The 26983-nt window shown below is 52.7% G+C and overlaps 1 protein-coding gene across 3 annotated transcripts in view; it reads right to left on the bottom strand.

Moving 5' to 3' along the window:
- Positions 1-1793: 1793 nt before the first annotated feature.
- GHRHR (growth hormone releasing hormone receptor) overlaps positions 1794-26983 on the bottom strand; it is a 31626-nt gene continuing 6436 nt past the window's right edge. The window contains exons 2-15 of one of the 3 annotated variants that reach the window (XM_024755024.1): positions 16857-17012; positions 12479-12581; positions 12244-12351; positions 11461-11564; positions 10237-10334; positions 9350-9488; positions 7788-7941; positions 7440-7500; positions 6805-6874; positions 6023-6114; positions 5301-5430; positions 4696-4737; positions 2776-2880; positions 1794-1990 (exon numbers count right to left, since the gene is read on the bottom strand). In XM_024755024.1, coding sequence (XP_024610792.1) covers positions 1883-1990; positions 2776-2880; positions 4696-4737; positions 5301-5430; positions 6023-6114; positions 6805-6874; positions 7440-7500; positions 7788-7941; positions 9350-9488; positions 10237-10334; positions 11461-11564; positions 12244-12351; positions 12479-12581; positions 16857-16913 — 1371 coding nt within the window. In that variant the 5' untranslated portion in view covers positions 16914-17012 and the 3' untranslated portion in view covers positions 1794-1882. Of the gene's footprint in view, positions 1991-2299; positions 2881-4695; positions 4738-5300; positions 5431-6022; positions 6115-6804; positions 6875-7439; positions 7501-7787; positions 7942-9349; positions 9489-10236; positions 10335-11460; positions 11565-12243; positions 12352-12478; positions 12582-16856; positions 17013-26983 lie in introns of those variants that run through there. The other 2 variants (XM_024755026.1, XM_024755025.1) reach the window with 2 other exon arrangements.

The raw sequence follows: 26983 nt of genomic DNA, 5'->3' as shown, positions 1-26983 counted from the left end.
ATCCTTGGGGATCCCTTCAACATTCCTGGGGTCTCCCCTGGGACAGGGAACAGGCCCCTCTTTTTTACCCTCCCTCCTCCTGCCCACAGTGGAGAGTACAGGTTGGCCACAACAGGGACGTTTCTTCCTTCCCTTTAGGAAACTCCTTTCGGGACCTGAGGAGAGGCTGGCTGGAAGGAAAATGCTACAGTGGATGATGGAAAATCCTACTTTCCCTGCTAAAACCAGGGGCCCAGGGAAACCCCTCCCATCTGGTGTGAACCCTGTATAGAGACTCCAGTGAGCACAGGTTCTCCTATCCCTTCAGCTCTCACTCTTCTTATCAGCTTCTTCCTCCTCAAGACTGGGGTCGGAAGGACTTGGGGGTGTCCTATTCACCCCCTCCTCCAAAAGCCTCCTGCCCCCCTACGCTGGCCAGACCACGAGGTCCTTCTTCCACCAGCCCTGCAGGCTCACTGTGGCCCAGGCCAGGCCCTGGAAGCCCTGTGTCCATCTCCAGCTTTGGGGCCTCATCAGGGAGCTTGGTCAGCCCAGCCAATGTTCTTGACCGTCCTTGTTCTGCCACCTGGTGGCCAAGTTAAGCATTGCTCTTCTCAACTCTGTTGCCTGTAATTCAATGTCCCTTTCGAAAAGCTCTCAGAAGTCACCTATTGACCGACTCCTTCCTGCTGCAGATGGAGTTACTTTATTTCTGCTTCCTGCTGAGGCCCCGAGAAGGGAAGCGTTTACCAATCAAGGAATCTGCCCAGAAACCCTCAATGTAGCCCCAGGCAAAGGATCCTTGTAGTGGAAGAGACTAGCAAAGTGGTGGGAATTTGAGGCTCCAGTAGAAACTGGACGGAGCAAGGAGTAGACTTCCAGCCATAGATGAAACCTCTAGGGAAGGGATGGACAATTCACAAAGTGAGCTTCTGCTTCGAGCACTGCTACCACCACGACCTGCTAACACTAACTGCTAAATAACCACTACGGATGCCAGTTAAGACTTCAGGAGGGGCTTCTCTGGCAGTGCAGTGGTTAACAATCCACCTGCCAACGCAGGGGACACAGGTTCGAGCCCTGGTCCGGGAAGATCCCACAGGCCGCGGAGCAACTAAGCCCGTACGCCACAACTACTGAGCCCGCCTGCCACAACTACTGAAGCCCGCGTACCTAGACCCCATGCTCTGCAACAAGGGAAGCCACCGCAATGAGAAGGCCACACACCACAACAAAGAGTAGCCCCCGCTTGCCACAACCAGAGAAAAGCACACGTGCAGCAAAGAAGACCCTACACAGCAAAAAATAAAATAAATAAAATTTTAAAATAAAAATAAATAAATAGAAGGGCACAGCCCCTCCCCAGGGTTTAGGAAAACAAAAACTTCAGACCACTCTGACTATTAAAACGAAATCTCTCCCGTTTTTGAACCACTCACAGTAGATCTGTCCTGCAGAACTCAGCTCCATTCCCCAGCCTCCAGGAAGCCTTCCTTCACTACCTCAGCCTTCCCTGCTCATTGTCTTCTCTTCTGATGGCCACTCTTGCCCTTACAGTCACAGGGGTTCCAGTGAAAGGAGATGCAGCCATATGAAACCCAAGGTCACATTGTTGGCCATAAACGCCCAGCTGCCCAGCACTTTCCTGGTCAGACAAATGTCAAAGTGTGGCCACAGTCTAAAAACCCTGCCATGCATTTCTTCCTTTAGTCTCAGATCATAAAAGCAGTTCATACTCATTGTAGGGCATCTGGGAGAAATAGAAGGGATTTTAAAAGAAAATAAACATCAGCCATGATCTCTTTACCCAAAGACTGGGTAATGCCTAGTGTGGACAGAGCTGCTGGTGGGAGTGGAGATCTCGCCGGAGCTCTGGAGTGCAATCTGGCACCACTCCGTCACGTTAAGAAAAGGCACAACCGCTGACCTGGCACTTCCACTCTGTGGTATGTGTCCCTGAGAAAGGCTTGCTGGCATGGGGGCATGAGGACACAAGCATGTGAACATTCACCTAGAGGCAGGGGCAGACAGGACGGTCACACGTGGGCGGTGACACCTTGTGGCACCATACGGCAGTCAAAACAGGCAACCAGATGAGCACGTAGCAGTAAGGGTGGATGTCTTAAAAGCAGCGACCTGAGAGGAAAAACATCAGAAGCAGGATGAAGCCTATAACCGACAGCATTTATGTAAATTAGAAGTACAGACACACACAACACTACACATTTTGCAAGAACACAGAAACACAAGAATTCACATTTAACACATTGGAATGTTTGCCTGTGGGAGGAGGGGAATGGGAGTGCAGGTAGAGACAAAAGAGAATACATTTTTTTAATGAATTAAACAGGAGGATCCTTGCACAGACAAGTGATGGGGACGTGACATGAACTGAGACGCGATAAATGCACGTCTGCACCGGGGGTTCAAATAAAGCCTACAGATCCCTCCCCTGCAGAGGCGCACGGTTTCACTCAAATGTGTATCTATTCATTTACAAGTTTATTGGCTCCTCTGGTGTTGGGCTATGGCCCAGACTCCAGGAAGAGGAACATGAGAAGAACAGACAGGAACCAAGGAAATCAGAGGTGGACCCACAGAGACCCGGGCGAAAAGAGTCAGGGGCAGGACAGGGAAGAAAGGCTGGGCAGAAGCTTGGGTGGAGGCGTCAACTGAGGGTTCCCAGGGGGCACTGCTCCCACTCCTCTGAAGGATGGTGGGTCCGTGTAGCTGCCCATGTTCAGGTGTGGATTCCAGTCACGTGATGTGGCCAGCCTAGCACACAGATGTCAGCACCTTCGCCCTTGAGTGGGAAGGCATCGTCCACTTGGCGTGAGTCCTCCAGGCTGGCAGAAGTTCAGCATCATGGCCACGCCATCTCCGTGAGATCTCAGTCCTCACCTCCAAGCAAGGACAAGAGGGAGGATGTTAGGAAGGTCCCATTGCCACTTCTTTACTCAACGCCAGTAGGGCTGAGGGTGCAGGGGGAGACCATGCAGGAGAAACACAGACAGGGATTCCTGGAGCCGGAGAAGCTATGGTTGGCCACAGCCACTGCTAAGTACTACCTCTAGAGGATACTACTTCCTCCTTCCTGTATTTCTGAATATTCCCTTTGGCTCCTTTCTCTTTTAGCACTGCCTTTGTCTAGGCCCAGTTAAAGATATTTATGGGTGCTTTCTTGAGTTTCTGGCCAAAAAACGACTCTGTCTTCCCCAAAAGCTTAGACCATCCCCTGCTCTGGGGCTCATTCCTGCCCCTGCCCACTGAGCTGAACGGTGGCCACTGGGAACCTGTCCAGGGGACATGATCTGAAGGAAGAGAGGCCTCCAAACTCTGTCTGAGGAGGTGCAATTGAGGGGATTGAGAGTAACTGAAAGAAAAGCCACTTGGGAGATGTGGTGGGTGGGGGGAGTGTCTGTATCTTCACCTCTCCAAGGAGCTGCTGGAGAAAAGGGGGGCTGAGAGGCTGTGACATTTCTGACAGAGCTGAATTTAGGCCGTGACAAAGACAAAAAGGAGACAGATTTCCATTCAACATAAAGCTTGAATGGAAACATGAGCTTCCTGATGATAGAAAGTGTCATTGATAGGTAGTAAGCTCCCTGTCTCCAGAGGCATTTAACAATCTGGTCCCCAAACCTCTTCCTGGGACAGATCCCTTCACAACTCTTTGTGGAATCCCCTTTTCCAGATCCCACCCACCTCGTCCAGGGCTGTTCCTTGCCCCTCTCAGCAACCCCAGGGCCCATGAGCCACTACAACCAGATACTGCGTCTGCATCCAGACGCCAGATAAGGCTGCAGAAGACTCAGAAAGGCTAGGATGGGAGCAAAGAATGTCAGAGGGGAGGGAGCCAATAAGAGACAGTGGTGGCAGAATAGGGGGGGGTGCAATGCTCCACAGCTGGGGTACAGTTATGTACATCCAGGTCTCCAGCAGAACGCAGAGCCCACAGCAAATCCTTGGCCACCAGAGGGAGCCCATGACTCTGCCTGTGCACACAGCGACAGGACCTGGTTGTCTGGGGCACTGAGTTAAATTCTCCCACTCCTCATAAAGCAAGTCTGTCCTAAAGGAAAAATGCAAAATGTCTTCTGGGCGGGATGTTATAATTCACTCCTCTTTACCATCTCTCCATAGTTCTACATGTGCACCGGTACCATCTCTTCTGTCTATTCATGTGTTTGTCCATCTCTGGTCTGTTCTTTTTGTGCATCTCCCCTCCAGGTGCTCTCTCTCAGAGTCCCTGGCTTTTCTCTCCATCATCCTCCCTGTCTCTGCACTTGAATTTATTTTCCTAGACTTTGTATGTCTACCTCTGACTTTCTTGGTTCCTCTGTGTCTTGTCCCTGTCTCTCCAGGAGCCGACTTATTCCTTCCCCCACTCTCTCTCGTTCAGTTTTAGAAACACAGAAGTAAAGGATCCTTTTAACCCACCCCTGGATCCCTCTTCTGACCCCTGAAAGGCCTTCTCCACCTCCTGCTGAATGGACAGTAACCTTGGCCCAGCCCAGAGGAGGGATGGATAAAAGATGTGTACAGGAAGTATTCAGGTTAAGCTTGATCCAGAAACTCAGGACAGATTTCCACAAAGGAGTGCAGGACTCAGTGTTTGGCCTGATCGGGGATTTACAGGGGCTGGGCAAGAGAGAGGCAGCCTTAGGACTGGTGGGAGGGAAGGCTTAACAAGTAAGGATAGCCTGAGTCACATACCTCTTGGTTGAGGAAGCAGTACAGGATGGCAACAATGAAGCCCTGCGGGGCCAAAGAGAAAGGACCCCATCACCTTGGCCTGGCCTCAGGGTGTCTGCAGTCTTCCTACTACCTTTTTCCCCTACTCTCCGCCAGGCTGTGACTTGGACCAAGTGTTTGGGAAAAGGGAAAGTAGACGTATTCATCACTTACCATGTGCCAGGCATATTGTCACATCTAATTGTCATAGCAAGCCTGCCAAGGCTGTACTGTTGGCCCCGTTGGCCTGTTTCTCTGATTCTCTTTATTTCTGCATCCCCTAGTATTAAGCACAGAGCCTGACACATAATAGGTGCTCAGTAAATGCTGAATAGATTGGATGAATGGATGGGTAGACGGATGGATATCTAGATAGGTGCATGAGTAGTTGAATGAATAGAGAGATGGATGGATGGGAGAAAAGCAGACAGATGGATACTTGAATAGATGGATGAGTGGCTGGAAGGAAGAATAACAAGCCTAGTTGCCCTCACTCTACCATGAAATCAATCAAGCCTGTGGGCGGCAGCACCTTCCTCCTGCCCAAGGACTCAGAGGGAAGGATTGAGTGCTGTGGGGACCCTCACCTGGAAGGAACCCAGTCCCAGCTCCAGGGGGAGGCGAATGCCCAGGCCAGCACTGTCAGGCAGGAAGTTGAAGATGATGTAGTGAATTCCAAACAGCGGGATGAGGAGAAGGGTTGACTTGGAGAGACGCCTGCAGAAAAAAACAAGCCCAAGGCAGGAATTAGAAAGTCCCATGGGCCCCCTACCTACTTTCACTTCCCACCAGCTTCCCATATAAATTCTACACACCAGCCACCCTGGAGAACTCCCCACATGCACCGTGGGCTTCCTTACTTTGGGCCCCTGGATTTTGCTGTTCCCTCTGCCAAATTCTCTTGTCTCTATTTATTCTAGTCAAGGCTACGCATCTTTCAAAGCCTAGTTCAAAGACACCTCTTCCAGGAAGTCTTCCCAGACTGTACTCCAACCCCACCATCTGTTTAGAAAGGATCTCCTTCCACAGGCTCCCGTAGAAATTGATCCCAACACTCATCAGCCTATTTGGCCTGGCAACTGGCTGTTTGGGGCCCCTTTCTTCCTATATTGTGACCTACTGGAGGGCAGGAACCGTATCTATTCTCTCTGGGGACATAGGGACAAGCACTGGACCAGGATCATGGATGCCTAATCATGCATAAAAGAGAACCATGCTGACTCCTACTCCAGTTATGTCCCCAGAACCCCCGGAAACACACACACACACACACACACACACACACACACAACACACACACACACATTACCAGTACTGACGCTGGGTGTGGAGGCTGCCCTGAGCTGGCTCCAGTTTCCTCAGCAAGATACGGATAATATTGAGAAAAAGCCCAAAGTTCACCTGGAATTAGAGGTGTAGGAAGGTGGAAGGCAAGGGTCAGGGGTGACCCAAATGGCCTGGGGTGGGACATCTTTGGGGACAAGAAACCTCAAATCCTTGAGAGGCAGGGATGTGCAGGTAGATGGATGTGCAGGTCATTGCTCTAAACCTTGTCGACTGAGACTGGACAGTCCCATAGGGGGCTCAGGGTCCCCCTCCCTTTCCAGTCCCAGGACCAAGGGTGGGAGGTCAGGCCTTGCCATCCTGCCTCCAGCACCTCTCAGGCTCTTCTCTGGCACAAAGCATGTGGCCTTCTCTTTGTACAACTGCAAAACTGACAAAAATGCGTACATTCACCCAGGCCACAAAAACCAGTCCTAGCTGCCCTGTCTTCCACGTGAGAGCAGGTAGGAGTTTCAGCTGCCGCGTCTTCTGCTCTCCCAGCCCAGTCTCACTGCAGTGGTAGGTGATCTGCAACCAGGGCGCCAGACTCATCAAAGCTCTGAACTAGAAGAGGCCTGAGCGCTGGTTTTACCAATGGGCTGCTGAGGTCCAGAGAGGGCCTCACAGAGAATCTGGGGCAGAACCAGGCTGGAACCCCATGTGTCCTGACTCCCAGCCTGGAGTCATGTTTCCTGCTGTGTATGGCTGCTCCGTGGACCCAGGGAGGTTGGCTGAATAAAGCAGAGGACCCTGGCCCCAGGCACTGACCCCAACGGAAAGGACGATGGGTCCTTTGATGATCCACCAGTAGGGGGAGCTGTCGTCCAGGTCCCAGCACCTGGGGAGAGGACAGGCGGGGACTGATGGGGAGGTGGGATGGGGTGGGAAGAGTGCAGCTGCTGGAAAGCCCTTTTCTGTGGCACCCATGCTCCTCCCTCCTCTCTACCTACCAGCCTCTAGGCTCCTCACTTTGGAATTTGAACCTTCTAGCCTCACCCTACTCCCAGCCAGCCTTGTCTATGTCCTCTCAGACACTTAGGCACTTTCCAAAGGCGTGCCCTGATGCAAGCTGGGTTCACTGCTTCTCTCCACCTAGGTGGTTGAGTTTCTCAAAACTCAGTCTGTTTGCTGCCTTCTTGTGGCTCCAACACGCCCCCTGTTCCAGAAAGCCCCCACTTACAGCCCCCTACCCCCTGAGCCCCAAACCCTGAGATTCTGCACCCCCTTCGTGCCCAGGCTCAAGCCCCTTTTGTGCGATCCACGACTGCATCTCCCACCCCTCTCCCAAGCCTGGGAGCTCTCCTCCTCTTCCCAGCTTGGAGGACAGCCTCATTGCCTGAGCGTCCAGTCCATGCCCTATGGGGACCCAGTACGGGTGTGATGAAGAGAGAGCCCAGACTCACGCAACATCCTCAAAGGTCAGCTTGCAACCCACCCACATGCCGGTGAAGAGCAGGGGAAGCCCTGAGGGGGTACAGAAAAGACACGAGTAAGGGGTCTTCATCTTGTGCCCACCTCCCCCCACTACAGCCAGTCACACAGGACACTGTGAAGGCGGAACCAGGAGAGAGCCCGGAGACCGGGAACCTGGCCCTGAACTCCAGCACTTGCTGTAGGACTGTAGGCTGCCCTTCCTCTCCCTGGGCCTTGGGGTCATCGTGAGTGAGACGAAGGGACCTTGGTGTGAGCTCCCTGGGCATCCCCGACCCCCCAACACCCGCACAGTGCCCAAACCAGCCCTCGGTGCTCACCCCAGCCAGCAAGGACCAGCCACCAGAAGGTTCTCCTTGCGCTGGGTGACGTGGAGGCCAAGAGGCAGGTCAGGTAGACAGCTTCTGCCAGCAGCCAGCTGAAGTTGGTCATGGTGGCGAAATGGGAGGTGGCCACAGAGACCTTGCACAGAACCTGTGGGCCAGGGGCTGGGCACTTCAGAGCCTGGACATCCACTGGAGCCCCGCCAAGTCTCCCCTACCCCACTCAGGCCCCAAACCTCCAGGTCTCCTCCACCTTGGGCTGCCCCAGAGGGGTGTGTGGTAGGGTAATGTGGTGGTTAAGAGCACAGATTTGAGATCCAGACAGCCTGCGTTCAAATTTACCAGCTGGATAACCTTCCCACACCTTAGCTTTTCATCTCTAAAAGGAAAAACTTCCAGTGCCGGCTCGTGCCTCATCATAAGGATTAAACGGAAACCCTGTATACGAATTGCTACTGTTTTTCCTCTCACCGCATCCCTCCTGAGCTCGTCAATCCCTAGAGCTGAGGCTACGGAACACCATTTATTCATGCACTGCTCCATCCTGCGAACGTACGCGCATGCACCCGTGCATGCGTTCATGCGTTCACTGCATGACTCTGCTCCTCTGTCGGGTGAGGAGCTTCGCCTCTGAGCTCAGAATGGCCCAGGCTTGGCCCCTCCCCCACCATTCAGCTGCCGGGTGACATCGCCAATCATCCCTCATCTACATACGGGACTAAAATGAAAATAGATGTAGGAAGTAAAAGGAGATAACATATGTAAAGCATTTAGCGTAACACCTGTCACATAAGTGCTCGATACAGATACTATTATTATGTCTTTCATTAACGGATGAAGGTCACCTGTTCATTCATGTAGCTGTTCATTTCCAGCACGGTGTCAGAGTACCTGGTAAGTGCTGGGCCACCACACTCAGCCCAACTTCCCTTATTTTTGGTCTCTTCTCATAGCCCACCTCCCTGCCTCCAGGATGACACCCCTGTTTCTTGGACTTGCCCCAGCTTCTCCTGTCCGTGAGAGCGGGTCCTCTCACACTGGACACGTTCACCCTGGCCTTCCCCACTCCCTCCCTATCATTGCTGCCCACCCAGCTCCAAAGCTATCTCCTCCCCGAAGCCCTCTCCTCTACCTAGTGGTCCCATAAAATCTGGTATAATCTGTCCCCTTAGGCACCCGGGGTGCTCCTCAAGGGAGGCACACGGCCCTGCCCTGGCCCTGACATACCCACGCCCAGCACAGAGAGACAGTGCTCGGAGGAAGTGTGAAATGGATACGGCTGGCTGGAGTGAAATGGGGTCCGGGTTGGGATATGGGATGGGGAATGGAACAGGAATACAGAATGTGGAGTGGAGAGTGGAATAAGGGAAGCGCTGTGGATGGGCACCGTTGAGAGGGAGGAAGGGGGAGGAAGGGGGAGGAAAGGGGAGAGGTGATTTCCCGCTCTGTCGTTAGCAAAGCGGGAGCCGCAGGGTCAGCCCCTGCTACCCCGACAGGCACATCTGCATCTCTAATCCAACCTCCTCGCCCGCACCCGCACCAGCACCCCGACCCATGGCTGTTACAGTGGAGAAGCTGCAGTGGTCCGTGTCCTCGCCGTGAAAGAGGGTGGCATCCTTCAGGAACACAGCTCCCGCCTTGAGAATAAAGGTGACGAACAGCTGGGTGTGGATGTAGTTCCTGGGGCAGTGGAGCCTCCTGGAGGGGACAGGAGGGGAGAGGACCAGGACGCAAGGTGGGAGAGGTGGTTCGGGTGTGCTCAAAGCGGGGCTTGGGGAGGCTGAGCAGGGCGGGAGGCGAACTGAATTGACTTGTGTTGGATTGCCTCAGGTTGGATTGCATGGATTGCGTTGAACTTGAGGCTTCAGCTATAACCTTGCAGGACAGCTGGGCTCAGTGTAGGTGAGAGGGCAGAGAATAGCAGTCAGTCCCTTGCCTTCAGGGAGCTCACGGTGTGGAGGACAGAGGCAGAAAGGACAGGGTCCTGCCCGGGGAAGCCCCCTGATGATCAGAGAGAGGCGGCTCATCCCCAAGAGACAGAGAACAGCGCAGGCCAGGCTGGGGGGTGGGGTGAGGTGGGGCTTTGAGAGGGCAAAGATCAAAGGGTTGAATCAGCCAAGAAGGGCTTCACAGCAGAGCCAAAGAGGATTCTTGAGGCAGATGAGAGCTGAGCTTTGAATGTTAACGGATATGAGGGCACTGAGAAAAAAGGAGGCAGGCATTCCAAGCAAATAGAATAAGTTCCACACAAGCAGAGGTGTAGAGGTGGGAGCCAGACCTGGAGTGTGAAGGGAGGGGTCTGCTCCTGGGGGAAGGGAAAGGAAAAGTTAGAAATGGCTGATGCCAGATCTGAGAACGTCTTGCATATCCAGGTAAGGGTTCAAGTTTGGTGCTGTGGACGATGCGGAGGGCGTAGGTTCTGGAGCAGGTGATGAGGATGGCGAACCTGAGGGCAACCAGGATGGTGATGGCCATGAAGAGGGCCACGGCAGAGACGCTGTGGCCCATGGTGTAGACGACCCTCACGGTGGAGAAGTAGGATTTCTGGGGAGGGTGGAGACAGAGGAACGCTCAGCAACCGGGCCTTTGAGGAAAGGGAGGCTTGACAATCAAGCAGGTGACATTTTCAATTCTATCCCGAACCTGCCCATGTCGGGGCAGGGGAGTCTGTAGGGACCACAGCAAACTCCCTCGGGAACTGAAGCGAAGCTTTTGTTTGCAGCCTGTCTGCTGGTGAGGAAGCAGGGGAGGGGTGGGGGGAGGGGGAGGGGAGCTAGATGCTTAACTCTGGCTGTCGCTGGGGGTAGGGGAGGCTGCCACAGAAACCGCACGTCCCCGGGGAGTGACAAAGCTCAGGAGGAAATCGGGCTTGTTTATTGACATCCAGCTTGCTCACTGGCTTGGGAACGCGGCATCCCCAAATAAAGGGGACAGCCAGGGACAGCTGCAAGGAAAAGCTCTTTCCAAGACCAAGGATTTGGATCCATCAAAGTCAAGCCTGGACTCCGGAGATGGGGACAGAGCGTGCAGCCTTGCGGGGAGAGGATCGATCGGGGACCCAGCTCCCCTGAGGGTTGCAGGCAATCATCGCCCCTCCCAGACTCAGTCTTTTTATCTGAAAAAATGTCAGACTCGTGCTTTGCCTTCAGGGCTGGGGGGAAAGAGATATGGGATTATGGGTGTGGAGGCCCTTGCAAAGGCCATGCTCAATTTGGAAGCGTGGGGTGTGCCGGCTAGGTTAGGGGGCACTGACATCACTCCAGGCTTTGGTTTCTCTCGCTTGCCCACAGACTGAGGGCCAGAGAGGGCAAGGAGCTTGCCCAGGACCACTAAGGGCCTTTGTTTCCCAGAACTACCCTCAGCTCCCTGCCCTGGAGGCCTGGGCACAGAGAGGGTACGCCAAGGAGGAAAGAAGACGGTGGCCAACACATCTCCCTCCCCGTCCTCTGCCTCCCCTCTCCCTCCTAGCTGCATGGTCCACCTGTCACCCTAGAGCAAGTTAGCACAAGACCCCCTCTGTTCCAGACGCTGCCATCTTCCGGAAATGTGCTGTAATGGATATTCCAACCTGCTGGTTACAATGGGAATGGCGGCCCCTACAGTTGTGCGGTCCACCACCCAATCAAACATCCACGGCGACCCTTCCTCCAAGACGCCAGGAGCCTCTCACCTCTTCAGTTAGCAGCTCCAGGGGCACAGGACAGGCCTCAGGATAGGGCGGGAAGGGCTCAGACCAGCCCGTGATGGTGCAATCCCGCTTCAAGGCCCCGGCCCCTGGGAGGCAACCGAGGCGGGGAAGGAGAGATTTTGTCAGGACAGCTGCTCCTCTCCCCAGGAGAGGTTGGGGAGCCGGGGAGTGACCCTGGCAGGGTCTGCACAGACAGCCCATCTCTGCAGCAGAGAGAGAGGAGCCTTCTCTCCAGAGGCCTGGGGTCCAGGCCCAGCCTGCTTGGGACACGGTCTAGGAACTTCCTCTCTGGCCTCAGACTCACCTTCTGTTCATTGAAAGAATGGTTCCCTTGAGAAGCAGAGTAGCAAGTTGGACCTCCAGCGTCTTAAGGGCAGGAGGGAGAAAGGAGGCCCTCTCTGCCCCTGGAGGGACCGTCCACCCCAGACGCCCAGGGAGGTGAAGCAGGCAACTTCCCAGAAGACATTTACTCAATTCCAGGCCCTGAGTTCAGCACTGCCAAGCCCCGATCATTAACCCCACCCTCCACGCAGTTAGTGCTCTTGTTTTCCCCGGGTCGCGGGAGGTCAGAGAGCTGAGGGTCTGGGAAGGTGACTGACTCGCCCAAGGTCACACTGAAAGAGGGGAAGGGGGAAGGCAGTGCTCAATCCAGGTCTGCCTGGCCCCAAAGCCGGGGGTGTGGCCACCACGCTCCGCCACCATCAGATGAAACCATGTCACCTCCGCGTCCCCCCCTTCCCCCATCACACCCCCATCGCCCCTCACCTGGCTCTGAGCTGAAGTGAGAGAAGAAAGCCGGGCAGGGGAGGCTCACCCACTCGCCAGAGCCTGCCGTCGGCCAGCACAGCAGCCCGTCCCAGGTCCTGGGGCAGCCTAGACAGCGAGATGGGAGCAGAGGAGACCCAGCCCCGGGGACAGGCTTGTCCACCATCCTGAATGGGAGGCTGGAGGAGATCAGGAAATCCGTGACAAGCCACCCCCGCCCTCCCAAGCCACGTACCCAAGGTGGAGTTGGACATCCCCTCTGCCGCTTGCAGACAAGCTCGCTCATCCTCTCTCAGCTGGGTGATGTAGTCACACTCTGGGTGCACGTGGCCCAGTACCTGCAGGAGACAGTGAATGGGATGAGCTAAGCCAGCTGGATGCTCCTTCTGGGTTTGCTGGTCTAATGGCCTGAAGACAGAGATAGAGCCTGATTCATTTCCACGGCCGTGCTCTTAAGCACAGGGCCCGACTCATCCAGGTATGCTTAATGGATATTTGGACGAAAGGCAGACAAGCAGGAAGGGAGGGAGGCAGAGAGAATAGAGATTTGGACGGCTGCTTCCCCTTTTCATTGCATGGAAGTAAGTTCTGAGTCACATTAAACAAAAGTCTTCAGAAGATCTCACAGAGATGGCCAACTCAATAATGCAACCGTGTAGCAGCCTTTTTTCCTTCTTTGTTTTACTCCCCTGCTCTGTACTCCCACTCCCCAAAGGCAATTCTGCATAAAGTACCTTGGTAGACAGAGTAATGGCCCCCCCAAATGTCCATGTCCTAATCCCTGAAACCTGTGACTATGCAACCTTACAAAGAGACTTGGCAGATGTGATTAAGTTAATGATCTGGAGATGGAGCGTTTATCCTGGATTATCTGGGTGGACCCAATGTCATCACAGGGGTCTTTATAAGAGGGAAGCAGGAGTGTCAGAGTGAGATAAGGAGATATTCTGACAGAAGCAGAGGAGTATGTGTGTGAGTGTGTGTGTGTGTGTGTGTGTGTGTGTGCGTGTGTGTGTGTGTGTGTGTGTGTGTGTGTGTATGAGGGAGAGAGAGAGAGAGAGAGACAGAGAGAGATGAAGATGCTACACTGCTGCCTTTGGAGGTGTAGGGTCATGAACCAAGGAATGCAGGTGGCATCTAGAAACTGGAAAAGACAAGGAAGCGAGTTCTCCCCTACAGTCTCCAGAAAGCACTATGCAGCCCTGCCAACACTTTGGTTTTAAGCCACTGAAAACCATGTTGGACTTCTGACCTCCAGAATTGTAAGAAAATAGATGTGTGCCGTTTTAAGTCACTAAGTTGGTGGTAATTTGTTACGGCAGCAACAGGAAATTAATACAACTACCTACACCGATGCCTTTGTCTCAGGCTCTGCTTTCAGAGGTACCCTGGCAAAGATATGTGACAAAAATGGGTAGATTAGTAAGTGAGAGGATAGACGGATAAGTGAATGAGTAGATGAATGAGGTGAAAGAGATGAATGTGGATTCACGGATGCATGAATGAACGGGTAACTGTGTGGCTGGCTGGTAGAATGAGTGAACACACGTACAATAGGTAGGTGAATAGATAGACGACGGATGCGTGAATACATGCATGGATGGGTGGAGGGGTGGACGGGTGGATGGATGAGGGCATGCACATGAAGATGGACGGGTAGGTAATGGACAGATACATGGAGGGATAATGGGTCTGTGGTGTGACTCAGTAATCAGGAAGGATTACACTTTAGGAGTTTCCCAGCGCCTGGTGCCACCCAGTGACCACAGGGAATGATCCCTGGAAGCTGGTAAAGAAGCTGTTTTTCTGGAAACCCTCCAGCAGTATTTCTGAGAATGTACCTCATAATCTAACTGCAGATCACCTGGGGTGGAACCAAGAATATGCAGAGATCTACGGCTGGATCCAGGACTTTGCATTTTAACAAGTTCTCTAGGAAGCTGGGAGTCAAAGGCAGGAATTCTTAACACCTCTCCCTCCCACTGCCCCAGACTGGAGAAAAACTGAAATGGACTGTCCAACAGGGCGCAGCCCCAGACAGATACATGTGAGGGAACCCAACTTTATAAGGCACACTCCTTACACTGTGAACATGATCCATAGCCCACGTTTGTGTACAACAGGCACATCAAATTGGATCAGCGTAGATTTCTGTCCCCAGGGATTTCACAGGGAGGCGTGGAGTGAGGATGGGAGCTAAAACCTGGTCCTGATAGATCCAATACAAGCTGATCAGAGGCAGGACAGGCACTATAGGAGGGAGGGTGGCCCTTCTCACAGGGACTGAGAAGATGGCATTTGAGCCGGACCTGAAACAAAAGGAGCTTTTTTTTTTTTTAATTGGTGAGGAAAAGAGCACTGGGGACAAAGAATGTGCACAGACAAGGGAGTGGGCAGATACAGCTGAGCTGAGTGAAGGGAGAGCCCTTCCCATGGCCATCCTCGCACCCACACGCACACCCACACGCACACACAAGCCCCAATGTCTGGCACAGGGTCTGTATCAGCAGGTGTTTAGTTAACGCCCAGTGTCCTTTGACAGAAATCCAGGCACAGCAAAGAGCACAGTGGATGCGAGACAGGGGCTGGGGTCAGAGAGAAGGGACTTCAAACACCAGAGTGGGGACAGTGGACAGTAGGTGACCACATGGAAGGGACCCAAGGATAGGCCAGTGGGCTAAGAGAGGACCCGGAGACCCAGCCCAGTAAGTAGGCTCACCCCTACCAGCCCTGCCCTACGGGGAAGGACACCCCTATCCTGACCTGCTGACCCTGTTCGCCCAAATCCAGCTTGGGCTCAGCTCTGCCACCTCCTGCTTGGGCCCCTGGCACCTCAGGTTACAGATTCCACTTGCCGCTCAGGCTCTGGGTCTCCAACCTGGTGGTGCCTCTTGGCTTCCTCCCCGGGACTCAGGGACCCAGGAGCCATCTCAGAGCAGAGCCCCCGTCTTATCTCCCCAACATGTCCCCAGTAGCAGTCTGATGGTCAGAAGCGGGTAGATGGGGAGGGCAGACTCGCCTGATATGGGACTGCAGGCTCCGTCTGCCCTTCCACCCCCTCCACGTCTGCAGCCCATCCCTTCCTGGGGTACCTTCTCAGGGCCTGACTAGGGAACCACTGAGGCCAAAAGAACTAGGGTCCCTGGTGGGAAGCCTCCCACCGAAAGGAGAGACAGACAGCCCTCACAGTTCCTAAGGGGAGGAAAATTCAGGGAAGCCCAACTCATGACCCAGATGTGTGGTGGAGACGGTACGGGGTGGGGAACGGTGGACCTTTCCAAGACTTACCCAAACCCCGCCCCACTCACCTAGGGCTCGGGGATCATCTGGCCCCTGTACCAGACCCACTCCTCCTGAGGGGAGACTCTGTCACCCTGTGTACCTCGGCCTTGCTGACCGTGACTACAGCTAACCCGGGGTCTGTGCAGGATGGAGGCCACACTGGGAAACAGTGACTTGGTGCCGGCCCTGACCCTGACACCAGCAGCTGAATGACCCCCACGGGATCTCAGTCTCCCCTCCTAAAAATAGAGCATTCACTGTAGGGTGCACACAGATGAGAGGCAGGAGGCACCCCTCACTGAAGAGGGGAGGGCGTAGAAGCCTCCCATACTGCACCCCATGCCCAGCCTTTGACAAGTCAGATCCGACTTCATGCACAGCAGCCCTGGGGGGCAGATACTGTGCTCTTTTACAAAGTGAGGCTCAGGAAAGGACTTGCACAGATCACACAGCTAGTTTCACGGCTCCAGCTTTCAAGCCTAAAGGCCATGCGTGAGGGGCAGCTGCAGCACCGTGCCTGGGAGGCGCGGCTCGGGCCCCCGCCCACATACACACACTCACACACAAGCCAGCGGAGCAGAGGGAGCCCTCAGTCCCCGCGGGCTCTCAGGAGCCCCTGGGAGCTGCAGCTGCCTCCCTGGGACCTGTGTCTCCCATCCTGGTCCCCGCGTCCCTGTCACTTGCATTCACTCTGGGAAAGCATGCTGGGGAAATGTGGCACATTCAGAGAGGACCCCCTCCTGGCAGCCCGTTCTCCAGCCCTCTAGGCCTCCGAGCTGGACAGCTTCTCAGGGCCCCAGGGCGTATCATGCGAGGAAGTGTCCCCCAAATGCCGGAGGGGAGCAGCTGCTCACCACTTACTACCAGGGCCTCTCAGTCCCTGGCCACACCCTCTTCAAAGGAAGCAACCAAACGGAGTGGCTCCAGGGCTCGTGGGGAGAGAGAGGGCTCTGGGAAGCTTGTCGGAGGAGGGAGTGTGGATAAGACTTGGGGTGTGAAGGGGAGGCGGACGTACTGTCTGGGGACAGAGTCTTGTGGCCCCCAGAGGGTGCAGACAGTCCCTGGGGGGAGCAACGGGCAAGCAAATTCCGTTCAGCCCCAGGAAGGACCGTTTGCTTGTCAGAGCTCCCCAGGGATGAGTAGGCCGCCTGGGAAGGGTGGGGGAGGAGAGGAGGGGGCCACGGAGGAGATGAAGAGTTCTCCAAGTCAAGCTACCACTGGCTTGGTAGAGAGACTCCTGTGCTGGTGAAGGGTGGACCCCAGTACGGCCCTGTGGCTCCCAGATCTCGAGCCCAGTGGGAGGGGCAGGAGGGTCTGAGCTGGCTACTCACGATGGGTAAGGGGCGCAGCAAGCAGAGGATGCAGGCACCCCACACCTTGCTGTCCATGGTAGGGGCGTGGCCACGGCTCCTCGGTCAGCCTCGGTGAGCCCCGCTCTCCTGCCCACTGTCCCCTGCTCCTGTCGCCGCTGCCAGCACACCGTCTGCCTCCCCTTCCCAGGTGGCTGTTTGCATAGGCAGGAGCCAGCGAAGGGGACAGAACGGCTGAATATTCACCAGGATTACAGGACACCGTGCCCATCTCAGCCCCAGCCTTGGGGTGGGACTCCACGTTCCCAGCAGAAACGGGTTGGGCCCCTGCAGCCCCCCTCCACTCTGTCTGTAAGTCGGCCTGTGTCTGTCCTGACACCAAGGTCACAGAGAAATGACAGCCACAGGACACCTCTTACCCCAGTAGGTCAGTATTCTTTATCGTTTTCTTCTCTGAGCCCAGCCCTCTGCGGGCCCACCCTGGAGAGATTCAGAGAAGAAGAAGAAGGCCTGGGCCCACCCTCAGGGGGCCCCCAGTTTGGTTGTGATCCCAGCCTCATCCACAGTGCTGGAGGGTGAACTCAGAGCCCTGGGGACCCAGCAGAGGTGGATAGGGTGTCAGTGGAGGCTGGAAAGTAGGAATGAGCTTAGAAAAGGACTGCGTAATCACGAAGCACACATGTGGGCTGGTCGAGAAGGTGACGTATCGGCAAAACCTCATTTCTGTTCCCGGCAAGGATGCCAGCCTGGACGGCGAGGTGAAGTCTGCAGGTGTCCAGGCTCTGGATTTTACAGAGGGGCCTTGTCAAGTCTCTCCAGAAGTCCTCATGGCAACAGAGAAAAACAGGAAACGTGCAAGAAGATTCATGGAGCTAAGCCATCCTGAATGGGGCAAAACCACTGTTATCAGGGGCAGAAACAAGAGGACCTACACAACAGCTCAGATTATTTTCCATATTCATTGCCTGGTTATTTTTATTATCGTTTTAGACTTTAAAATGAGGAATCCCTATTGGCCAGGCTACAGACAGTGTTCTAAATTGCCCTGGATCCTCCACGGCACCGGGGCAACTGGAAAAAGCACATTTGATCTTCAAGGGCCCTGAATGTGCCAGTACCTGGCAGGTCCCAACATCTGTGTGCAGGTCTGCATTCCCAGAGCTTGACAGGCCAGACACTGTGACACAGACGTGTTTACAGCCTAACTCGAATCATGAATGATGAAGCTCCTTGCCCCTGCCACGTCTGGATTGAGGAATCGTCTTACATCAGCAGGGCTTTATTTTTCCATTTGTGCTCATCACCAACAAAGAAAAATATTTTGAAAAGAAAACATGAAGCGTCCCCAGCCCAGACATTCCTGCCCTTGCACAAGCGTTTTCATGTGCTTGGCCATGACCTGGGGCAGGTCTCACACCACAACTAGCTCGCACACTTGCAGGACGAAGCAGAGCCCCTCTGTTGACGGGCTGAGCGAGGATGCAGTGCCGGAAGCAGAGCACTGACCAGGTGTATCTTTAAGGGAGAGCCAGAGCCTCTGTCCCCTAGCTACAGAGAGACAACAGCCCAAGAACAAATACCGCAGTAATCACTGTTGATAATTATGTCAATTAGTATTACTGAGGGCTAATAATTGATATTAATACTACTAGTAATTATTATCTAAATTAGCGATTCTTTTTTTGTAACGAATTTAATGTTTTAACATCCTTATTGGTGTATAATCGCTTAACAATGTTGTGTTAGTTTCTGCTATATAACAAAGTGAATCATCTATACGTATACCTATATCTCCATATCCCCTCCCTCTTGCGTCTTCCTCCCACCCTCCCTATCCCACCCCTCTAGGTGGACACAAAGCACCGAGCTGATCTCCCTGTGCTATGCGGCTGCTTCCCACTAACATCTATTTTACATTTGGTAGTGTGTATATGTCAGTGCCACTCTCTCACTTCGTCCCAGCTTACCCTTCCCCCTCCCCGTGTCCTCAAGTCCATTCTCTACACCTGTGTCTTTATTCCTGCCCTGCCCCTAGGTTCATCAGAACCATTTTGTTTTTTCAGATTCCATATATATGTGTTAGCATACGGTATTTGTTTTTCTCGTTCTGACTTACTTCACTCCGTATGACAGTCTCTAGGTCCATCCACCTCACTACAAATAACTCAGTTTTGTTTCTTTTTATGGCTGAGTAATTTTCCATTGTATATAAACTAGCGATTCTTAACAAGAAGCAATTCTGTTGCCTGGGGAGTCTTTGGCAATGCCTAGAGTCAGTTTTCAGTGTCACAGCCAGGGGTCAGGGGGTAGGGAGGAGGTGTGACACGGTGCTATTTTTATGTAAGGGATAAAAACCATAAAAACTGGGCGTGCTCTTAAACATCCTACCACGCACAGGATGGCCCTCACAACCATCTAAAAAATGATCCAGGCTTCCCTGGTGGCGCAGTGCTTAAGAATCCGCCTGTCAATGCAGGGAACACGGGTTCAAGCCCTGGTCCGGGAAGATCCCACATGCCGCGGAGCAACTAAGCCCGTGCGCCACAACTGCTCAGCCTGCACACTAGATCCCGCATGCCACAACTACTGAGCCTGCCTGAAGCAACTACTGAAGCCCGCACGCCTAGAGCCTGTGCTCCGCAACAAGAGAAGCCACCGCAATGAGAAGCCCGCGCACCGCAACGAAGAGTAGCCCCCGCTCGCCGCAACTAGGGAAAGCCTGCACACAGCAATGAAGACCCAAAACACAGTCAAAAATAAATAAAATTAAAAAGAAAAAAGAAATAAAAAAATTAAAAAATAATAAATGATCCATTCCAAAGGTCAATTAAGGTTGAGAGACCCTGGTCTAATCGTTTGTGTTCCCCAATGTTCCCCCAGGCCCACTGTCCTTCTGAATGGGCCAGGGTCATTGAACTACCATCTCTATCTCCGTATCTGCTCAGGGTTCAAAATTTGACTCCACCACTTACCAGCTGTGTGGCCTTGGGCAAGTTATTTAACGTTTCTGAACCTCAGTTTTTCCATCTGAAAAATGAGGATGATACCTTGCTTGTAGGGTTGATGGGATAAGCAGATGAGGAAAGGCATATAAAGTACCTCATACAGAGCCTAATTCATAGAGCCTAGATTCATCAGCAAAGAAGGAACAATCAATTCTTTGTACGGAAAATATAAGATTACCTCTCTAGCTCACATTCACAAAATATAAATTCTAGAAGGCTTAAAGTTCCAACTGTAAAACAACAGAATAATATTTTCTTCCAAAAATGGAAATTTGTTTTCATAACCTCAGAAGAAAGGAAACCTTCTTATATACAAAATTAAAACCATAAAGAAAAGATTAATAAGTTTGACCACATCAGTATTAAAGAAAACGTATATTCAAGAAAGGACCCCATAGGGCTTCCCTGGTGGCGCAGTGGTTGAGAGTCTGCCTGCCGATGCAGGGGACACGGGTTCGTGCCCCGGTCTGGGAAGATCCCACATGCCGCGGAGCGGCTGGGCCCGTGAGCCGTGGCCGCTGAGCCTGCGCGTCCGGAACCTGTGCTCCGCAACAGGAGAGGCCACGGCTGTGAGAGGCCCGCGTATCGCAAAAAAAAAAAAAAAAGAGAAAGGACCCCATAAATAAAACTACAAGCAAACTACAGGCTGAAAGAAATATTTGCAACCAACAATGACAAAGATATAGTATCAAAAATGTATTTTAAAATACCCACAAATTAATGATAAGGAGAAAAATAACCCAATAGAAAAGTGATCAAAGGATATAAACAGGCAATTCAGAAAATAAGTAAGACAAGACCAATGAACAGATGAAGAAATGCTCAACATCACTAATACTCAAGAGAATGAAAATGAAAATAATAATGAGTTACTCTTTTTCACTTATCACATTGCCTAAAATTTTATGTCTGATAATATGATGTTTGGAATTATGTGGGGAAATGGTACTTTTATATTGGTATATCCACTTTGAAAAGCAATATAATATAATCTTTTAAATCTATAAATGAACATACCCTATAAAACAGAAGTTCCACTTCTAGATATTTGCTCCAGAGGGCAGTATTATTTACAATGTGTAGTAAAGCCCAGAAAACAACACAAATGTCCAATGATAATGGAATAGCTAAATAGAATGTGATATATTCATACAACAGAATACTGTAAAGCGTTGAAAGGATAAACTAATTCTATTTGTATCAACATGAAGGGATTTCAAAAATATATACTTGAGGAACTTCTGCTTCCCTACAAGACAGAGTAACAAGAGAATGATTTACTCTCCTTCTACCTTAACAGCAAGAAATTTAAACAAAACATACAAAATATTAGATTTTAATGGGTGAAGGAGGAAAGCACTCATGCTCATCTCCACGGGTACAGAAAAATCAATTGACAACATCTAATACCCTTTCAAGATAAAAACACTCCATATGCTAAAAACAGAAGGGAGCTTCCCTGGCATGATAAAGGCCACATATGAAAACCCACAGTGAACATCATATTCAGTAATGAAAGACGGAAAGCTTTTTCCTTAAGATGAGGAACAAGACAGGGTGTCTGCTTTTGTCACTTCTAGTCAACATAGTACCAGAAGCTCTAGCCAGAATACTTAGGCAAGAAAAAGAAATAAAGGGTACCTAAACTGGAAAGGAAAAAATAAAATTATCTCTGTTCACGGATGATACAATTATATGTGGGAAAATCTTACATATTGGTATATATAAAAGTTTTTTTTTTTTTATGTCTGGAAGCTCCCACATCAAAATCCTAAAAATGGAGAAAAGAGGAAAGGGACAGGCTATGGAATGTGAGGACTGGTCAGATGGAACAGTCGCTTTAACTCCGATATTCCAGTGTTTAAGAAAAATGCATTTGTGCACTACTTGGAAAATTAAAATTAAATGTAAAAGATCACAGTAGCTAGTGTTTAATTTTTCCTTGTCACCGGTGGGTATTGTAGATGTCAGGGTGGGATATGTTTGCACCACAAGCAGTTGGGCGTCTTTAAACAGACCATCAAGGTCCTCCCTGAAAGCCCCTCCAACCCACAGCAAAACTCCCAGGGAACCCAGCCACAGTGGCTTTTCAGTCCTGCCTCTGTCTGATGCCCCCTGGTGGTGATTCTGAGCAACTGCTGCCTCTTCCTGATTCCCGCAGGAGGGGCCGAGCTGGAAAGCGGTCTCAGGTGGATCCAGGCGTGTCCATAACTGGGGCTGGGGTCTTGTAGCTGGTGGACAGGCCTCAGGGTGCAGCTATTTCTGGATATTTGGCCTGGATCTCCCTTGCCGGGTGGGCTTCAGACAGAAGGTATTCAGAGCAAGGCCAGAGCGAGCCGTATACCTGGCTGAGTTTTAGCCCCTCTTCCTGTTCCCTGAGTCTGTCCTTTCCTCAAGGGCAGGAACAGGCTAGCACAGGAGCTGGGGTGCTGGGGCCTCAGAATGGATCCCTACGGACAGAAGCCCCATCCCTGGCCGTCTGAGGGGGCACCCCATTTAGCTGAGGCTCCGCAGGGGTTCTGGCTGCCTGAAGCCATAATCATTCTCACATGTACTCATGACCCAGCTCTGCCTGAGGCCTGGGTCAGGGCTCAATCTCTGTCCAGAGTCACAGGTCAGCCTGCCATCTATCTGGGGTCTGAGTTGGATTGGACCAGGTTTGGGGCTCAGACTGGGGTCAAAGGCAGGGCTCAGTCTCCAGCCAGGGTCAGGATCAAGATGGGGACCAGGGCCGGGGATACTTATATTCTCTGGGCTCAGAGGGCAAATCAGTTTCTAAGTTTTTTAGGTCAATTGAGTCCCAAAGGGATTTCTCCCCTGAGCAGAAATTATGGCCCCGCAGGAACACCTGCTAAATGGGGGCGGGGCAGGGCGGGACAAGGTGCGGACAAGGCGGTGGGGTGCCGGAAGAGCACTGGCCTTCAGCGAGGCAACATGAGGACGATGTGACACTTTGTTTTCCTCTAACTGAAGAAGGCGCTTTGATGTGTGCATGGATAACTCCTTTCTTATAAACTTTAAACTTCCCTGAGACTTGCCCCTCCTCCTGGAGCAGGCTATCTCCAGCCAGGCCTGACGAGAGGTGCTCTGTGTGAGGGATAACTGTCCCTGGCACATGCCCAGCATGGATAACTGCCCCTATGTTGCAGAGGAGAAGCTGAGGTGCCCGAGGTCACACGGGAAGTGAGTTCTCTGAGTTGGGACTGGGACCCAGGTCTCCAGGTTCCCAGCCTCGGGTGCTGTCTGTGGCCTAGGTTCCATGCTATCATTCACTGCAAGGTTCTGATTCAAAATTTCAGTGGCTTATTTTGGTGTTAAAGAGATTATTACACAGGAACTGAAGGTGCTGGGAGCAGAGTCCCCAGAGGTCTGTGGGATTCTCACCGAGGAAAGGTGCCCCTGCGGGCCCCAGTGAGAGGAGAGAACGAGGTTGACCCCACACACACTGTCCTTACTTTCTGGATGGGGCAAGGTGCCCCCTGCAAGCAGAGGAAGGACTCTGTAGCCGAGGAAGGATGGACTCCTTCACCCACTCTCCTCACAGGTGGGGAGACAGAGGCCCAAAGAGGGCAGGAGACCTACCCAGGGTCACACAGATGGTCAGAAGCAAAGCTAGGGTGCTACCTGGCCAGCCACTCCTCCCAGAGCAATGGGAGACGGGGAAGTGGCCCTGCATCTAGGGACTGGGCTGAGGGCTGAGGAGGGCCAGCAGAGGGCTGCAAGGGTGGAGGTCGAAAGGCTCCAAGGCTGTAGCAGCACCGGTGGTGGGATCTGTTCTGCGCAAGACTCTCCCTGGCTACAGTGTGGCCAGTGGTCAGGAGAGGGCAAGAGCAGCTGGGAGAAGCCAAGGGTGGCAAATTCTCCACAATAAATGAATTCCTGCCACAGGTGACGGATGGGTGAATCTCAGAAACTGAAGATGGAGGGAACACCCCAGAAAAGTATCTACAATATGCTACCATTTCCATAAATCTCAAAAAGAGGATCATTAAACAACAGATGGATTAGGCGCATATGTGTGCATGATAAAAGAAATAAAACCTGTTTTTAAGCAAAGGAATGATAAACACAAAATTCAAGATAGTAGATACCTCTAAGGGGTCTCCAGGGAGTAGGGGACACACAGCTAGATGCAAATTACTGGAAATGTTCTAGTTTGGGGGATGAGTGATGGACTCGTGGGTGTTTACTATATTATTAAACTTAATATTTTAGCTCTACAATAATTACTACTTATATCAAGTCTACTATGTGCCAGGCCCTTTAATGAGCACGTTATATACACGAGCTCATTTAATCCTCTGTGAGGTGGGTCCCCATTGTACAGATGAGGAAACTGAGGCACCAGTGATTCTTTTGGAGATCACATAGCTGATATGAGACCCTGGATTCTAATCCAGGCAGTCTGATTCCAGAGCCCATGGGCTACATATATTATTGTATAAATATGTTATTTTTCAATGTAATTTTAAAAAGTTAAAATGTACAGGGAGAGGTAAGAAAGGAGGCCACCACTGTGTTCCACGTGAGGTACAGACGTCCCTCTCGTCTCCCTTCCACCTCCTCTCTCCCTACCCAACTGCCCGCACCCATCTTCTCTAGGCACCGAGCTCTCATTTGCACAGCAGGGTGGCTGGCGCAGTCATGGCAGCTGGGCTGAGCCTGGAAGATTCGTGGAGAAAGTAGCCCTGGTCCCCACTTTGAGGCCCTGGGGGTGGGGCAAGAGCTCCCTGCCCCCCGGGGTGGGAGAGGTGGTCCGTGAAGGAGGGGCCGGCTGTCCCCTGACGCCTTCTCCTGGCTTCTCCCTGCAGCTTGATCCTCATCCTCCCTGCCCCAGCCAGCCCCCTTATTTATAAACCATATGTCCCTGGGTCCCTGCCTATCCCTCCTGTTTGTCCAAAGCTTCAGCTGTTTCCCCTGATAACTCGAGGACCAGAGGTCTTGGGGAACTAGGAGAGGCCCCGGGGCAAACAGAGTTCAGGGATGCTCTGCTGTGCCCCTTCTCCTGCTCAGAAAACCTTCAGGGGCTCCCTATGGATGTTGCAGGACCTGATGCATAGAACTTGCTCAAAAACTGGTAGTTGTCCCCATTGAAATTTTTAATTTCTGTTGTTGCCTCCCAGGAGCAGTTCCAGACTGCTTGGTCAAGTTCCTCAAAGCCGGGAGGGGAAGTGACTTGCCTTCACTCACACAGCAAGGCAGTTTGAGGTTCTGTCCTCTTCACCACACTGCCTTTCTACTCCACCAGTACGAAGAAATGGAGAGAACTTGGGCCCAGCCCATGGCTCTGAATTCTGGCTCTGACCTTTCTAGCTGTGCAACTTTGAATTAGTTGCCTAACCTCTCTGATTTATACTTTCTTCATCTTTAAAATGTAAGCATTGTCTGTTTTGTTCAATACTCAGTACCCAGAACAAGGTTTGACACATAATAGGAGCTCCAGAAATATTTCTCCATTGAATGAACAGGTGAATCCCTAACTCTTAGCTCATTTATGAGTATCAAGCAAAGCAATATATATGAGAATCCTGCACAGTGCAAAGACGTAGCAGGACATGGCAAATGGGCTTCCCCTTGCCCCTTCATGGACCACTCTGAGGGCTCCAGACTCCCTTCTGACCCCAGTCCAGGATCCCCCATCTCCAAAGCCCAGATCCATCCTGAAATTCCCAGGCACCGAGAGCCTGGAGCCTAAGGAGTCGGCTCAGAGCACCCAGGCCAGCCTCCTCCCCAGCGGCTCCTCTGGCCTGTGCTCCCATCTTCTCTGCCTACCCTGTGGTCCCTTCACTTGGTGCCTGGAGAAACAGCGCCTCTGGCTTCCCGTTGAGGTCCAGCCTGCAAGGCCTGCATCCCCTGGACACCCCTTTCCTTTCTTCTCTTTTGTTCAGCAAACATTTCCCTCACCCCATGACCAGTGGAGGTGCACAGGTGGGCAAGCTGAGAGGGCTGACATCAAAACGGGGAGCCAGGTGAGTCTGGCAACCATGCCTGGGCACCCACTGTGCCCAGAGCAGTTCTGGGGGCTGAAAAGGCCTTTGCAGAGATGGATTAGGGCTGCCCCGCAGCGATAGGGAAAGGCAAAGATGAGAAATGATCCCAGTGAAAGACAGCCAGGGATGAGGGCCAGAGCAAGCTCGGGCAGCAGGAAGAGCTCTAGTCCTAGCAAGGACGGAGCCCCCAGGTGAATGAGTGAAGGGCCCCTCTCTCCGGCCTCAGATTCCCCAGCTCTTTAATGGGCACAGGGATGTAGGTGTGGGGGATTTGGGCAACTCTTGATCACCCCCAGACCTTCTCAGCTTCCTGGCATCATCATAGCTCATCCCCGCGGTCCCCACATGCAGACACGGCTGTCCCAGGATACCCAAGAAAACAGGCAGCTTCTACTCCCAGCCTGACCTGCTAAGGAGCCCTACCCACCCCCTTCCCGACTCCCTCCTCAATCCATTAAGGCCCAGAACTTGCCTTGTAGGGCCCACAAGGGATTAGCGGCCAAAAAGAGGAGCGTAGGGGCCATGTGAGCATGTAAGAAAGGCCTTGGAAATGGTCCCCCTGGGCGTGCTCAGCCCTGGGAAGGGTCCTCTCTGGCTCCCCCAAGAGTTTCGCTAAGGTACAGGGTGGTGTTTCCACCCTGGGAAGCCCCAGAGTATGTGGAATGAGGGCCAGGTTCTGCCCAGGCGCCCTCCTCCCTTGGCAGGGGGCTGGGCCTGAGTCTCCAGCACCAGCAGCCGGGGCAGAGAGGGCTGGGAATGATGGTGTGTGGGCCCAGCCTCCATGAGAGCCCAGAGTGACCCAGCTCCCTCCCATCGCCGTGCTATGGGGAAACTAAGTTGGGGGAGGGGTGCTCCAGGTCGCCCAGCCCAGCAGAGGCACAGACGACTGGGGAGGACAGGTGTAGCCCAGTCCTGCACCTTTCAGAGCTGGACGGACCAATCCTGGCCATGGGGGAGGTCGGGTCTCCCAAAGCATCCTGGAGCTTCCAAGGACGGATCCAAGGCCTCCATCCCTCTGCATTCCCCACAGCAAGCGCAGAGCCCAGTGGGCCTTAGGAAAAACTGCAGAGGTATGAGCTGGGGTGTGAATGCCAAGACCCCCGGGCCCACACATGGAGAGAGGCCTCCAGGCATGAGGTTTTGAAAGGACTTT

Source organism: Neophocaena asiaeorientalis, unplaced genomic scaffold (genome assembly GCF_003031525.2).
Source record: "Neophocaena asiaeorientalis asiaeorientalis breed wild unplaced genomic scaffold, Neophocaena_asiaeorientalis_V1.1 scaffold36, whole genome shotgun sequence".
Lineage (NCBI taxonomy): Eukaryota > Metazoa > Chordata > Mammalia > Artiodactyla > Phocoenidae > Neophocaena > Neophocaena asiaeorientalis.
Note: the sequence above shows the minus strand (reverse complement) of the source record. Positions and strands in the feature narration are given on the sequence as shown.